The sequence below is a fragment of the Aquarana catesbeiana genome, linkage group LG02, assembly GCF_042186555.1.
Source record: "Aquarana catesbeiana isolate 2022-GZ linkage group LG02, ASM4218655v1, whole genome shotgun sequence".
Taxonomy (NCBI): Eukaryota; Metazoa; Chordata; class Amphibia; order Anura; family Ranidae; genus Aquarana; species Aquarana catesbeiana.
This window is the reverse complement of record NC_133325.1, coordinates 133,384,021-133,400,923: the sequence shown is the minus strand read 5'-3', so window position 1 is coordinate 133,400,923 and position 16,903 is coordinate 133,384,021. Positions and strand designations below refer to the sequence as shown.

The 16,903-nt window shown below is 45.1% G+C and overlaps 1 protein-coding gene across 1 annotated transcript in view; it reads left to right on the top strand.

Moving 5' to 3' along the window:
- Window positions 1-16,650, top strand: part of FDX1 (ferredoxin 1) — a 58,526-nt gene extending 41,876 nt beyond the window's left edge. The window contains exons 3-4 of the mRNA XM_073613486.1: window positions 8,769-8,898; window positions 13,911-16,650. Of these exons, the coding sequence (XP_073469587.1) occupies window positions 8,769-8,898; window positions 13,911-14,025 (245 nt within the window). The 3' untranslated portion in view covers window positions 14,026-16,650. The remainder of the gene's footprint in view (window positions 1-8,768; window positions 8,899-13,910) is intronic.
- Window positions 16,651-16,903: the final 253 nt, after the last annotated feature.

Sequence of the window (16,903 nt, the reverse complement as noted above, 5' to 3'; positions counted from 1 at the left end):
ACAGCATATAATCAGGGCTAAAAGGACCAGGATTATTAATACCGTTACCCGTATCTGGGCGAGCACCTTCTGCCACCCACTCATCCAGCTAAAATATTGGTCCCATGGGTCTGTGATACCTGAGTTCTTCTTCAACTCTAGTGACAGATCTTCTAATTTCTTTATAGCTAAAGTAACCTTACCATTTGGGCCAATATTATCAGGAATGTATGTACAACAGGTTCCCGTTTTTTCCTATGATTTTACAAAACACCTCCTTTCCCAGATAACACCATGTCTAAGGCCATCCGGTCCTGGAATGTCATGTAGGAAGTGGGGGCTAACTGATCAGAAATTCCCTGGAGGGCATCTTTAGAGTAATTTACAAATCTCTGTTGGTTATAATATGTATAGTGTCAGGTCACCTAGAGGCTGGGTGACAGATGCACACCGTTGGGATCAGGAGTGCACTGCAAGGTAGTAGACCCTACGGCTGACTGCTGCGGATTGTACCCTGGGAGGTTCAGGAATCAGGTTTACTGGATCACTGACACAGATCCCACTGGGAGCTAGAACATAGATTCCCCAGGGCGCGGAGTCTAAGAGCCAGCAGGTGTTCACCAGAGCCTCTAGTGGTGAGGATGGACTGCGCTGCAGTCTGGCTCCAGGTCGCGGCCCCCAGGGTCTCACAGCTCACGCTCACGGTAGACTACAGGAGATGAGGAAGGAGGGAGCTGGCTGGAACATCAGGGTCACAGGCAAACAGGGATGGTCGGGAACAGGCCAAAGTCGGTAACAGGAATCAGATGTAGGAAACACAGCAAGTACACATAGAGGCTAACACACAGTGGTTGATCAGCACTGCTGGCTTGCAGTGCACAGGATAATATAGGGTTCCCTGATAGGGCCTGGGGTGGGGCCATGCTTAGAGGGGAGGTTACAAAAGCAGTCAGGTGAGGGTCAGCTGATCTCTAGAGATGAACACATGGAGACAGGTAAGCTGATCGACAAACTCTATTGCATAACCATGACATGTAGTTAATTCAATCTACATTCTTGCTGACAGTTGTTATGGGGATCAAAGACTCAAAACCAGCTTTTACCTGATCCCTGCCTTTAAACTCATCAGGGACCCCCCTTGTAACCCCTATGACATGTATGTATACATGAGGATCAAAGCTTCCGGAGAGAGCTGCTCGCTTCCTCCTCTGACTGTGTGCTGGGTCAGTGCATGTATCAGGGGTATCTTTGGTTAGGATATGGGGGCTTTCTATTTTCATCTTTTTTGTCTAATGCACTCTGTGGTCGCCCAGTCTGGCCCTGTGTTCCAACCCACTGGCCCCCACAGAAACCACAACTCTGTCCCCAGTAACTGTATGTATGGCATACATATATGTCCTTACCGTCAGGGATATCACTGTACCAATGGCATCACCATGAAGGGTCAAACGGACAAGGTACTATGTCACCGTAATCTAAGGTAAAGGTGGTCACATGTGTACCTGAAGAGTTACACCAAAACGTAATTATGTTATCATTTTTGTGATGGCCACCTCCTGGGCCCCTCCCCCCTAGATCAAACAGAAAAAGGATATGCAGCACCCGAAAACACGCTCTCCTGCAGTGATAAGCGTGCATTCAGGTGTTCTTCCTGGCCAACTTGACTGAGGTGGCTGTGGTCAGCAAAACTTGGAATGGACCATCATAACTTGGCTCAAGGATCTCCAGACAGTAGTTGGTGTGTTCCTGTATCTAATTCAGGATCTGGAATGGAAGAAAACACCTGGACATGCATTCAGGTTAATTCTCGTGATAATGTGGTTACATAATTAGTCAACACATCAGACTGTAACTGTAACTGTTGTGGAAAGTAACAACCAAGTCTGGGAGCTGAACCAAACAAAATTTCATAAGGGGATAGGGCATGTTTCCCCTGGGGGTGTGTCTGACACTGAACAGGGCAATGGGCCAACTCATGTTAGTCTATTGGGCCATCTTTAACATCCTGTTTTTAGTGTCCCATTCATCCTTTCTACCTTCCCGCTACTTTGAGGGTGGTATGGGATGTGTAGTGCCAACTGAACCCCCAGTGCTGCCCAAATCTCTTTAGTAAGGGTTGTTGTTAGGGCTGGTCCCTGATCTCTCAATATCACCTCTGGGACCCCAAATCTACATACTATCTCACTCAGTAATTTCTTAGCTGTGGTCCTGGCAGTCATGACCACTTCCACTAGGGCGTATTCGAATCTGCCACTTCTTGGCACTTGAGAATGATCAATTTGCATCCTCTGGAATGGGGTATAGGGCTTTTGCCAGGTGCTTCTTCTGTGCATTCTGGGTTACATTTGGTGCAGATAATGCATGATCTGCAGAAGCTGTCGGTCAGTGGAGTAACTCTTGGTGCAACACTTGTTGATAAGAGAGTTCATAAAAGTCTTTGTCAAGTGGGCAGCTCCATGTGCCCATTGCACCACGGCTGGGTACATACTCCTGAGTAGACAAGGCTTCTTGTTGCACTCGAATAGTCCATTTCTGAGAGTTGCTCCTTTTCTCCATTTCCAGCTTTCCTTCTTATCCGGACTTGTTGTTTCCTGTAGTTCTTTTAGATAAACTCTGTCCACTGGGAAAGTCTGTAAGGTAAGCACGGGGTGGTTTTCTTCTACCACCCTGCTGTCCACTTCCCGCGGACCACCAGCTGTCTGTTTAGCAGCTGTATTGGCTCGATGATTGTCTTAAGCTTCCTTTGAGTTCATTTTGTCGTGTGCTTTTACTCAGAATAGTCACTTGGGTTGGGAGAAGCAAGGCATCAATCAATTTTTCACAGGTGTTCCTGCAGCCATCAGGAATCCTCTGTTCTAGATAACACCATAATCATGGGCAATGTTGAAAGCATATCTTGAGTCCATATAAATGTTGGCTCTTTTTCCCTCTGCCCATTTACGTGCTGTAGTAAGTGCTTATAGCTCTGCCTCCTGTGTAGACATCACCGGTGTTAAGGCTTCAGCTTGTAGAACAGTGTTTTCAGTGGTGACCGCGTGTCCTGTGCGGTCACGGGGGTAACAAGTCAAGACTCTACTCCTCCTCCTCCTTTCCCCCCTCGAGAAGTGGAAGAAGGGTGGTAGGGTTCAGTGTTTGACAACTTAATAGAGTAATGCTGTCCAGTAGGAGGGAACACAGGAGTCTCAAGTGTCTGGTAGTGGACAAGTGTTTTTCGGCTGGATCTTGGTTGAATATGGCAACAACGTCATGGGGAACAAGCAGAACGAGGCAGTGTCCGAGGACCAAGTTCAAAGTTTTGTCAAGCAAGTCTTGTGTAGCAAATCCAGCTCGCAGACACAATAGGCCTCCTCTTGCTACCGCATCCAGCCGACAGGAATAATATCCTATGGGGCGTAGGCTGATGCCGTGTGATTGGGTGAGTACACCTGCAGCATGTCCCAGACGTTCGGATACAAAGAGCTTGAGCGTTTTGTCGTAGGCTGGGAGCCCTAGCGCCGGGGGTGGCGCACTCAAGGGTTTCAAACTTTAGATATTTCTTCAGGAGACATCTGGAAGGGTCTGATTGCAGAGCATCAGTAGGAAGGCTTCTGGAATCCATGCTCTGCACTAGGAAATTAGTCCAAGGAAAATGACAGGTGTTGAGCACCACTGCAATTTGGGCTTTGAGGCTCTGCAGCCCTGGTTGGCAAGATAGCACAACAGGCTTTCTGAGGTGACTTCAACAGGGGGTAAGTCAGCTGCACAAAAGAGAAGGTCATCAACATGTTGGAAGAGAATCACTTCCGGGTGTTCCTTTTGTCATGTGTTAAGGATGATAGCCATAGCTTTTGCAAACTGGCTTGGAAAGTTCTGTGCCCCTTGTGGCACAACTGTTTAGGTATGTTGCCGTTTCTTTCCGTGGATGAATGCGAAAAGGTACCAGCAGAAGGGGTGAGGGTGGACACTGAAGAAAACGTTTGTAAGGTCCACCTCTGTGAGGTATTTTGCAGTCAAAGGCATCCACAGTAGGTACCTGGTTCTCTTTTTAGGATTCTCTTCTTGGGGTTATTGTGGTTTCCGGGGCAATGAAGCGCCCTCTTTTAGCTTGACTGAAACTGGTGGCACCTTTAAGTTACCGTTGTCTCCCGGTCCTGTGGACCATAGGCACGCAGGGATTCTGTCAAGTACTTCCTGCAGTATTGAACTTGAAGTTTTTTTTTTTTTTTTTCTTCATTAAGTGTCATCAGGAGAGGCAGAGAACACAAAGCAGATGAGTCTTCTAAAGATAGGGGAGTATGTAACTTCACCCCCCTTCAGGCGTGTCCTGATTGAGGCCTGTAGTCTGGACAACACATCAGCTCCTAGTAGATTCAAGGGACATGTAGAGGACACCACAAATCTGGCAAGCAAATCAGGAAGTGGAAAGGAAAGAATTATTAGGCAGGTTCACCGCTCTCAACACACTTTTGGCTGCACCCCTGTCAATGAGGAAAGTGGTAGGTTTTTCGTCTGGGACATCTTGGGGCTCTGCATTCTTTTTTGAAGTGACCCCGTTTCCCACAGTTGTAACAGGTGATCCTTTCCCTGGTATTGGGCAGTGGTGGTGGACTAGTGTAGGTGGGATCTTCGTCATGGGTTACCATGAGGGGCGTTGGTTTTTTACCTTTTTGATTTTCTATACCTCTGGCCACCAACAATAAATCAGACATTTTCATTGAATGGTATTCAGGGCGGGCCACCATCAGGCCTTTTCTGATATCCTCTCTGAGCCCTGAAACAAAAGCAGTTGATAACATGTGTGTGTGTGCCTTTATGAGTCTAGCATGATACTTCTTCACAGACTCCCCTTTATCTTGGGTAATATCTTGGATTGTGGTCTTCTGATCCGTCAACTTCTCCTTTGCCCAGTCGTGGAGTTGTGCACAGAACTCCACGCCTGAGGTGTAGGAAGTGGCACTTGTCAGGCAGGCATCATTGAAGGCCATCTGCATGACTGGCCAAAAGACATATCCTGCTTTGATTTGGCATAGGCTGATCAAGTCTCTCCAGGCAGCTGAGTAAGTTTCTTGTATTTGCACTATCCTGTGGTAGAAGGGAATTGGCTGCTTCTCTGGGTCAGGCAGACTTGTCACTAAGGCCGCTGCTTGTGATAGAGTAAAAGCGACATACATCACTGGTGCCCCTTCTGGTAACCGAGACTGTTGTTGGGGCAGGGGCTGACAAGAGGCACTGTTCTTTACGGTTGCCAGCATGTGTTTGAGATCCTCTCGGAACTGAGAGTCTGGAGCCGGATTGGGGGTTAAATCAGTGGGTGGCCTTGCTGCCTGCTGTCGGGCTTCCCACTCAGATGCTTCTTCATCATTAACATATCCAGCCTGGGAATGTGATGCTCCCGTATTGGGGAAGACAGGTGTGTGGTATGAACCATCTTGGTCTAAAACAGGGAGGGCTGGGTACAAGCTGTTTAAGCTTACTGGGTGTACCAAGATGGCCGCCGGCAGGAAGTGCACTGGACTGGGTAGAAAGTGAAGGCATGGGTGCACTAAGATGGCCGCCGGGCTGAGTTGTCACAGTGGGTTGTGCTTGGGTGGTGAGAAAGGAGTGGTTGTTAGACGGAGGGCAGTGCTGTCCCTCCCCTCCTTTGTTTCAGGTTCCAACATATTATCAGTTTTGTGATAAACATACATAATACAATCGCCATCTTTCTTAACTTCCTTTATCCAATTTTCTTTATCACACAGGATTTTTCTCCCTGTTTCTTCTGCAACATAACTTTCGTCACTTCTTTCAACTTTGTTAACTATTTCAACATCTTCTTCTCTCCTTCTTTACAATATCACTTTCATTACAATATCACTTTCTGTTTCTCGGCTAACGGCTTGAGAGGGGAATACATACAACCAAGGAGTTAATATTTTTCTCAGCGTTCTTATCAGCAAATTCCTTCGGTGGGAGCTCATAAGACTAATGTACGATTAATCTCAGAACAAGAACAAACACATTAGGGGTAGTGAGGAGCAACGGCCCGCGACCCAACAGATCTCCCGGGCAGCCCCCCTCCGACTTTAACCAGTCCCCACCCCCTCTCGTGTATATAGCAAACAATAAACCACAAATACAATCACGACAGGACATTACACCTGCCACTCTCTGAACCGTAAAGCCTCAGCAGGCTAAGATAAACGCAAGGGCAGACCACCCTGCAAAAATAAACCCGTTTATAGACGTTTTTCTACAGCTCTACACCAAGAGGCCGACAACTCTTCTTGGGGTGAGTCCTCTGTAACGCTTTCAGACTGCAAAGCCAGCAGCTGAGATAACTCTCAAAGGTTCCTTGAACCTAGAGTACACCTGTCTATAAACGACTGCTACAAAAAAACTATCTCACTCCAGAGGCCAACAGCTCGTCTGGAGATGAGACCATACATTCACGCATGTAGCACTTTTAGACTGCTGAGTTTCGTAACCCAAAGAATGACAGACAGTGAACAAAAAATACAGTCAGCAGAAACCCATTGGCAGGTTCGTTAAACAACCTCAGGCGAGGAAATACCTGCCTCTAAGACAGTCTCAGCATACCGACAGAATCCAGCCGTCAACCGAAAGATAAGAGAGTCGTACAGTGGTAAAAATATCAATCAACTCACCGGTACTGTTAGGGCTGCGCAAACCCCACTCTCATTAATCAGTTAACGCCCGAATGCTTGTCGCGGTATAACTTCGACCGTAGCCTGAGATCCCGGGTTTCGGCACCAACTGTTATGGAAATGATTAAGAGCTCCAATCGAGCTCAAGGTTATCTGCTGCTGTCTCTAATTTGAAAAGTGTTGATATGCATGCATATAAAAGTAAACACACTGAGACACGCTCAGTTTCGTTACTGTTACACTTCTAATTTATTCAAGGCGGTGTTAATGTTTTATACACACAAATACGTCATTGCTATGTCAGTCTAATAGGTACATCTCATTGGTCAAGATAGAAAAGAAGATGGATAATTTTCATAACGAGGTTTGGCTCTCTTTGTTCTTATCTCCAGTTCCGCGTTCTTCTGTGTGTGGGAGGTAGGGGGTACACGCCATTTTGAGAAAATATAGGAACAGAGCAAATCTGTATACTTATATAATGAGTAAGGAGAAAAATATGTATGCACATAAGAAAATAGACATTTTCAGATTACTATTATTATTATCTACATCACATTCCTTCACAGTAGTGCTGGGGGCTGACTTGCTAATCAGTGGGGTGATTGTTTCCTGGAAATCCAGTGTAAAAAATGTTCTTGCCTTCCCCTCTCCTACTAGTTATATAACTGCAGTATCGCCACATTGTGCAATTCTCTATTAATTGACTGTGCAAAGGAATAGATCTAGTTTAATCTATTCTGTATTTCACTGTTCAGCTGTTCTAAAACTCTAACATTTTATAGTTGGTGACAAGCTTTTATTATACCTGCTGTGTATTCTTCTGCCTGGCTCTCCATGTGCTAGTGTGTTTATAACATCTTTGCTTTTGCTTAGGTAGGATGTGTGGAATTACTTGATATAATGTAGGTTGGAGTTCAGGAATTAAGGGTCCCTTTTACAATTTTCACATATGCTGCAGCGCTGTGTGTGGTAATAAAATGAAGACGTGTGGTGTGTTTTTTTTTTTTTTTTTTTTTTTTCCCTCTCTCTCTCTCTCCCAATAATGCCTGGGCACAGGTAAAAAAAACAAACTACCCTTGCATTGAGGACCCCATGTTGCAAGGGTTAAATAATTTTAGCCTAGATATAGAGAAACCAGGCTTCCCCCAGTCATCTTGGGGGACAGCAACATGAAAGATGATTGGTTCTTCTCTTTTACATGAAACACAAGCCAACAGATTAAAAACCCCTTCCAGCCAGATTTGCTGCAGCCTATTTGGGTCTCCTAACTGGATGTGTCCCACCTTTTTAGGCAGGCTGTGCCATTTGAGCATTGTCTGGGGTCAACTCATGAAGCCCCTAGCATGGTCCTCTGTCCTTCTGGTTAAGCAGGGTTCCTTTAAGACAAATTACAGGCATTGTATATATTTTATACAATAGTGTAGGTTGGACCAATGTAATCACGTGTATACCATACCTGGTCATACCCCTTTTTGGGTGGAGCTCTGGTTTAAAGCAGAATGGGGCTCCAGGAAAGGTGGCAGCTTTGGCCCCCTATTCCTGCTATTGACATCAGGATTTTTAATAGTCACATAGGTCCACCCCATCCACAATGTCTGTTTGATGGAGGGGGCCATGCCAGTACAAACAAGCTACAAATGCATCTTCCCTTGTAAAGTGAAAGGCAGGTGTGCAACTTTGGCCATTTCACAATCCCTTCTGGTTTTCTGTAGAAGTATGAAGGTTATAGCTGCCCCCGTCCGCCCCCCCCCCAGACATTCACATTGCTTTGTGAATGATCTGACTCTGCATATTGCACAGGTTCCTTCTGGTAAGGTACAGAGTCTGCATGGACAATAAACTTGTATCACCACAATTAGACCTTATGTATTAAAGTGGTGACTTTAAGAAATTGTTTCTTCAAAAAGCCAATAATCCGCTTTAATCTTTTAGGATGGGTTTCACTCTTGCAGGTGTAGTACATACATTTTTAAAGGGGAAAATCCTGCATGGCGTGCCATTCTAAGTCTCTCAAATGCACTTTTAACAAAGTTAAAGGGAGACTTTTAGTCTGTAGAGGTTTTATCACTTGTCCACCTAAGAATATGGTTTTGTCTTTGACTGTATAATATTATGCTCTAGCTGTATGCGCACCCTACTGAATAGCTGATATGTTTTCAACAGGTGCATGCGAGGGGACGCTGGCCTGCTCTACTTGTCACCTCATCTTTGAAGATCACATATTTCAGAAGCTGGAACCAGTCACTGATGAGGAAATGGACATGCTGGATCTTGCTTATGGACTCACTGAAACGTAACTATATTCATTTACTTTCATCCTTAAACTGAAAGGGAAATTCTGGTTAAAATGAAAACCTTAGAGCAGGGGTAGGCGGTAACGCGAAGCCTCTTTTGCGGCACTCCACTCCCTCCCCATCAGCAGAGCAGCGCAGTGAAGTGTCAGTGAGACACTAATGCATACCAATTTCAGAATTCCCCATGCCGCACCTGCACTGAGGGGGAGGCACTGTGCCCCTGCACATTGCAAAAGATGGGAAATCTTGTTTGGTTCTCTAACTTTGCTGTAGCTGCGATCGTCAGCTTTTGTGATAGCGAAGAGATTGGGTGCAGTTCTTCTGGGGGGGGTCCGTCCCTGTTTACAGGAGGACTGTCATTGGCCACTGCTAAAGCCAATCACGGTCCTGCTAGCCCCACCCACCAGCTGGCAGAAGATGACTTGCTTGGTTGCCACTACCAATCTCGGAATGGATTTCACTGATTGAGACCCACAATCAGGTGACGGCTTGTGGAATTACTGCTGAGATTCTGGGAACTTTGAAATTATTTCTGAACCTTTGCGTCACTTACGGCTGAACCTCTGCACACCGTGTCCCTTTTAAGCCACATCCAGTATTTAGTGCAATGTAAATCGCACCCAACTTTTGCTGTGCCACACTTTTTTTCTCAGCTGCGGGGGCCCAACTTATGATCTTGCACACAGGCCCACTGCTTTCAGAAAATGCCCCTGACCTGAGCTCATCGTTGCGGATCCATTCCAGATGCTTATGTGTGTGTGACATCACGTTCAAGCCATGTGGGCTGGATGCAAGAGGTGGATCAGCAGGATGAGTGTGCCAGGACAGGTAGATGCATCTCCTCTCTGCTTCCTTTCACCATTCTGCATATCTTGCATATCATAGATGAGAAGAGGGTACATCGGTGGAGCAGATGAGCAAGGAGGATACAGTGGTGGGGGAAAAATGCGCAGGAGGGGTTCAGAGGTGGAACAGAAGAGCAGGAAGGTACAGCAGTAGGCCAGATGAGCAGGGCGGCGCAGTGTTGGGCCAGATGAGCAGGGCGGCGCAGTGTTGGGACAAAGGAGCAGGTGATTACAGCGTTGGAGCAGGAGGTTACAGCGGTGGGGCAGATGTGCAGAGGAGAAAGGAGGTACATCGGTGGAACACATGAGCAAGGGGGTTACAGTGGTGGGGCAGATGTATAGGGAGGTACATTGGTGGGGCAGATGAGCAGGGTGGTACATGAGAATTTAGAAAGCCAAATTCTCTTTGTTTTACTTTCTGGATCTCGTAAGGGTTACGGAGCTTCTAAAAGCACGATTAGAAGGTGGCTTTGGATGGCTATCCACAAAGCTTATAGGGCTGCAGAAGTAGAGTTCCCACGCAGGGGGTAGTGGTCCACTCAACTCTGGCTGTAGCAACGTCCTGGGCGGAACGAGCTGGGGCTTCTCCAGGGCGAATCTGCAAGGCGGCCTCGTGGACGAGTTATTCCACCTTCACTCGTCCCTATCAGATGGACCTGCTATCGGAAGGTCCTGTAGGCAGTGGTCCCACCCTAGGTGCTGTCCTGAAAGACTAGGTGAGAAAACCTTAGACTTACCGGTAACGGTATGTCTGAGTCTTTCAGGACAGCGCCGATGACCCTCCCTTGTTTATGAACGTTAATATGGTGTTATTGCTATGCTCTGCTTATATAATTTTAGCATGGTTGGAGGTACTCGATATTGACTGAGGCCTTGGTGGAAGTGTCCAGGCTTTAAAGAAATGACTGCAGTGTTTCCTGGGAAGTGGGTGGAGCTGCGCTCTCTCCCAGTGCTGTCCTGAAAGACTCGTAGGAATGCCGTTACCGGTAAGTCTAAGTTGTGTTTTTTTTCGCAAAGCGTCTTTCAGGACAACACCTGGAGAGCGCGTTGCTCCCCCCCAACTTCCAGGAAACGCTGCGAATAATTCCTTTTAAGGCAGCCCCCTTCCACCATGGCCTCAATTGTAGTGTTTCCCTCGCTATGGTGGAAGCGCTGCGAGGAACTGTGGGTGGGCTGCACGCTCTCCAGGCAGAGGTCTTGCGCGTGTGGGTGCAAGGCTCACTTTAAATTTTTTTTTTTTTTCTTTTTTTTCTTCATATTGGACCTTGCGGTCCTCTGGGCCATCCCAGCATCCCACCAGACGAGTGGGGGAAGCCCTGGAGCTCCCCCTTTTCTTCCCCGCTCAACGAGAACTCGGGACAGCCGGGAGAGTCTACCCCCTTCATGGAGCTTCCCAGATCTTCACTTGTTCAGGGTCTGGATGGCGGGCGATGTCCATTCTGGGTGGGGTGGAACTTCCGGCTGGGCGCACAGCTTCCGCTTCCGGCCTGTGGAACGCAGGAAGGCGGGGGGCAGGCCTGGCTGGCATGGACTTTCCGTTCCTCGCAGCGGTGAGGAGACCGGGAGTTTAAAAAAAAAAAAACTGACAACAGAGCGGCTACTCCTGCTGCAGTATGGAGTCAGCGGAACTAGCAGCGATGGCAAAAACGGGAGCCTCAAACCCCAGCCCAGGTAAGCTGGGGCAGGGGCTCCAGATCCTTTTACCTTGGGGCTTTTCTTTTTCCCTCCAACTTCCCCTGGTGACTGTAGTTTGGGGAAGGGGGAGCCTGTTCCATGTCCCTTCAGTTACCTCTTGAGGGGACATTGTTTGGATGGTTCCCCCCCCCCTTTTTTTTTTCTGGGGGGTTCTGGTTTGGGAGGGGGATAATGCTTTTGTCCTAATGGGGTGCTTTTCTGTTCTTAATTACAAAAGGCACGGGGAAAAAACGAAGCATACCCCTACCTCCTTAGAAAAGGTGCCCTTCCTGCAAAGTGTCCCTTAAAGAGAGCTGGACCAAGACCCTGTGCAAGGACTGCATAGAGGACCTAGTGAAGCATGAGCAGGGAAAAGTAAAGCAGTCACAAAGCTCAGAGCTTTTAGTCTCCTTACAGAAGGAACTTACAGATACTTTCCAATCATTCCGCTCCTTTTTGGACAAACACCCGGCACTCCAATCAGGGAGTCAAGCCAGACCATCCAGTCCTCTGCAATCCATTTCCAGGGAGGACAGTGATTCAGAGGAGAAAGCCGCAAGCAAGGCTAGTTAACCCAAAGCCTCAGGGGATGAGGATAAAGGAGGTGTCGGAAAGAAGAGCGTCTAGCTATAAAGTTATCTTTGGACGAAGTGGATGAATTGATTAAGACCATTCATACCACTCTTAGCATCCAGGAAGATAAAGTTGATCTTTCCCTGCATGATAAGATGTTTGAGGGCTTGGGAGAAACTAAAATGGAGAGTTTTTCCAGTACACAAAATTCTCTCAGAGGCTGTCAGGCGAGAATGGAAGAAACGAGAAAGGGCTCTGTTTTTCTCAATCTCTTAAGCATAGGTTTCCTTTTGAGGAAGACTAAGCGCATGTATGGAACAAAAGGCTGAAGTTGGATGCGGCATTTCCCCAGCTTTCTCGCCATACTGACTTGGCACTTGAGGACATGGGCATCCTGAAGAATGGCATGGATAAACGTGCCGACTCCCTTCTTAAAAAAAAAAAAAAAAAAAAGCATGGGACTCGTCCTTGGCAAATCTTAAACCGGCCATGGCTTCAACCATGGTGGTTGCCAGAAACTTGGAGCACTGGCTAGAGCAGTTGAAGCAGCACATCGAGGGAGGTACCTCTCGAGAGGATCTGTTGGATACCATCCCAGTAATGTCTAAGGCAGTGGTATATTTAGGGGGTGCTTCAGCCAAATCAATCAGAATGTCAGCTAGGACTTCAGCCCTGTTAAATTCAGCGCGAAGGGCGCTCTGGTTAAAAACTTGGTCCGGGGATTCCGCTTCTAAAGTGTAGCTCTGTGGTCTCCTCTTTTAATGGAGATCTACTTTTTGGCCCTGACTTGGAGGCCATTTTAGATAGGACCGCAGACAAGAAAAAGGATTTTCCGGCAAAGAAGACGCCTTTTAATCAAAAAGAATTTTTGTCCTCTTTAGCAAACCCAGGCCCCCAAGGAAATGGGATATAAGAAGCCTTGGGGTACACAGAGGGGAAGATGTCCTGAACAGCCAGGTAAAAGCCAGTGATGGTGGTCCTGCTGTGGGAGGGAGACTTCCACCCTTCTTCCCTCAGTGGCGGACAGTAACCTCCAGTCCATTTGTCCTGAATGTCATCTCCCAGGGGTACGACCTGTTTGCATGAAGCACCAACAGACCTAAACATGCAGATATCAGTGACAGGGAGGTGTCTTTCTACGAACTACAGATATGGGTTGGTAACATTTTGGCCCAGTGGCATCAGTTTGATGGCAGCTTCAAAAGCCACAGGCACAAGACACCGGAAACGGTCTTCATAAAAAAACTAGGGCTGCAGCCCTTAACTTTGGATGAGTAACACTTGGCAATTGGCACCGCATTTTGACAGCAGTGCCAGCAGGATAAAATGTGAACATAGAAGTTGATGGGAGCTTTGTTCTTTCTTCTTCTTTCTTCTTCTTTCTTCTTCTTTCTTCTTCTTTCTTCTTCTTTCTTCTTCTTTCTTCTTCTTTCTTCTTCTTTCTTCTTCTTTCTTCTTCTTTCTTCTTCTTTCTTCTTCTTTCTTCTTCTTTCTTCTTTCTTCTTTCTTCTTCCCAATCTGAGTATATTTGCAGGTATATTCCTAAATTTTATTGGTTTCTATGGGAATATGGTGTCTTTGGTAAACATTGTTTACACTTTTAACTTATAAAACAATGCAGTGGAGTGCTGGGAATAGAAAGGTAGTCCATGAATAGATGTTCGACAACAAGTTACTATTGTGTGCCAATTACCCCAAACCGAAAATAACCCTAACAGATGCCTTCCCCAAAAATGGCCAACAACTAACATACCCCCATCCATGAATTTGATCAAATTCTACACATTTGGGTCACGTTTTGTGTGTGGTTTTGTTTTTATTTGTTTTTTTTTTTTTTCTTTTAACCAACATTCTGTTAACAATGATATTTGTTTGTTTTTTTTTTTTTTTGTTTTTTTTTTTTTCACCCCCATTTGCAGGTCACGATTGGGTTGCCAAATTTGCCTTCAGCCATTCATGAATGGAATGACTGTAAAAGTCCCAGAATCTGTAGCAGATGTACGGCAAGCAGTAGATATGGGCAAGAACTCTTGAATTATGCCAAATATGAAGCAATATATTAACGTTTGATATAAATATTTTTTTTCTTTATTTTTATAATAGTTCTTAATCATATGTAAGGAGTTGCATTAAAGTATATCTAAAGAGTAGGAGATGGTTAAAACTACTGTGTTTTCTTGCTATCTGTCTTGTTAGAAAGATTTCCCTTTACTTCTTCCTCTCTTGGAAGTGAAAGGTTATCTTTCCAATGTAGAGAATCTCTCTTAGCCCCCTTTTTAGATGAGTGGATCTCTCTGCTTATCTCTGCTGGTTTGTGTCTGCTCTGCTATGCAGAGTGGATACGGACACAGCCCGCTCTCCTTTATGGGGCGGTCGAATTAAAATGAACTACATGTCTGTTTCCATCCGTTTGTCATGCGATCGGATCTGCTGGACGGATGGCGAATGTATCTCCATACGTCTATTTTGAGAAGGTTTTTAAAGGATGGGATGCTTGGTGGGTGTCAGCAGACTCATTAAAATATGTATGTTCTGCGCTAAGGTGATGTAATAGCTGCTGCCCACCCCAGCTAAGCCCACAGATGTGGGATCAGTGGAGAGTAATAATTAAGGGGGTGAAGTGGCGCTTCTTTGTACTTGTTGGGTGATATAAAGATGGAATGAATACATTTAATTGAATAAAATAGTGTACTTTCACTTAAATAGCGAAGACACGCTAATGAATAAGTGTATGAAGTGTGCAGGCACAACCCTGACATAAGATATAAACAAAGTGCTCAGAGTGTTAGTAGTGCACAACAACATAGTAATGTCAGTTTCTTGAAACAAATGTTAAATCTATAAGCAAACAAATATACAATAAAACATTTTAGCAAGAAATAATAGTTCATATATTCACAAAGGTGAAACAGCACTTTCCTCACACTGCAGAGCAGAGCCGACTCAGGCTGCTTGGAGCCTGCACACAGAGACGGGGGTTTCCTTGCTTGGACTGGAGTACAGAACACAGCTCATCCATACAGCCTGGAGTCTGAATGTTGTGCTTGGTGATCACACACAACCTGTATGTATACAGAGAGAGAAGTTCCCTTGCTGGATTTGAAGGATGACTATATACCATATCCCAGCATCAATGAAGTCAAAAGAAAAGCACATGTAAAAAAATTCACCAATTTTTACTTCTTACAGTATTCACTCAAGCACCAGCCACTTTTTGAAGATGATCACTTATGTGAATCTATGAACTGTGATTTTTTTTTTTTTTTTTTTTTTATATTTGTTTGCTTTATATATTGATATTTTTTTTTCAATAAATGGACATTACCTTGTTTTAGCACTACTAACACTCTGAGCACTATTTGTTTATATCTTATGTCACTAATTGATGTTAGACAGCAGGGTTGTGCCTGCACACTTCATACACTTATTCATTAGTGTGTCTTTGATATTTAAGTAACAGTACACTATTTATTTTATTCCATCTTTTATATCTCCTAAGTACAAAGCAGCGCCACGTCACCCCCTTATTTTCTTATTAGTCAGCGGACTGCTGTCCGCTGACATCCGCCGCGCAGAACAATGGGTGGTCTGATTGGGTCGCCTGAAAAACTGACAGGCAGGCTCAATCAGTCCACTGGTGTGAAAGGGGCTTTAGCTTTTATTCCTAATGACATTGATGATCAAGACAATTAAAGTAAGTGAATTGCAGACAGCAATCACAACCTGACAATGTTCTAACCTCTCAACCCTGTTCAAATCTAAAAAAAAAAAAATTGCCTTTTAGTTATACTTTAAGCGCCTGATAACACAATGTATTTTTTAAATATGCCTTTTTAATATAATTTTGAATCTTCCAGTTTTGTCACAAAAGTAGTTGTGATATCTTGTACATTGCAGTGCCACGGCAGATCAGATTTTTAACAGCTTGGAATTATTGGAATCTGGTTGGAGGCTTCTAATTTCATTAGTTGATATTGGAAGCACATGACCGGTGGCCCCTAGCCTGGACTATCTGGCACCTGAATCCTGCATTAATTTTTCCACAACCGGAAATTGGTCTACGTTCACTGCAATGTCTCTTGCTTCTGCGCATCGGAGTCTTCTGCTGGCTTGTGCAATAGGGGAGCCTTCTATAGGTACAAGAACCACACCTGGAAATTATTTTTTTCCTATAGGAGTCACAGCTCTGGCCCCATCCAAGCTATGGGGCATGTCCTTATCCGCTTCCACCCATGATGCATACATCCACAAAATTGCTGCAGCCTCATGGTCCACAAAAGTACACGTTGATGCTGATACCTTTTGTGGTAAGAAAGTGAAAAGAGCAGTTATGATTGTCAGCAGTGAGCCATACAGAAAGACTTCACTTTACTGAAGTCAGGGATGCTTGCTGTGGATTAATAGTTTTCAACTGCTCTCTGCCTTATCAGATAGGATACTTGTGTTTTGTAATACTGGATTTTTGGACACGTGTAATTGTTTTACTTGAGAAGATAAGAATTGGTTGTTGGAAGATTATACCTCTTTATTTAACAGTGTAATTAAGATTTTTGAAAAAGTAAACAATAGCCATCAAGTACTATAAAATGATATATGCTGATTTTAGAATAGTACAATGCATTAAATACATTTTTCAATAAATGTGTTCAGTAATTTTTATGTGGGTTTTTTTTTTTCCCCCTCCCCATCTGTGCCTCATTTAGGGCCTCATTCAAACTAGTGTGATTTTTCAGATGTGACTTTGAGTCGCACAGAATCTCATGACAATGGAAATCGCATTGTTTTCAATGGTGTCGGTTCTCATCAATGCAGAACAGCACAATTATGGAAAAAGATCTGTGCTACTTTCATGTGATTTCCAACACGATTCTGGCCTCATGAAATATGCAAATCGCATCCAAGATGCATCACA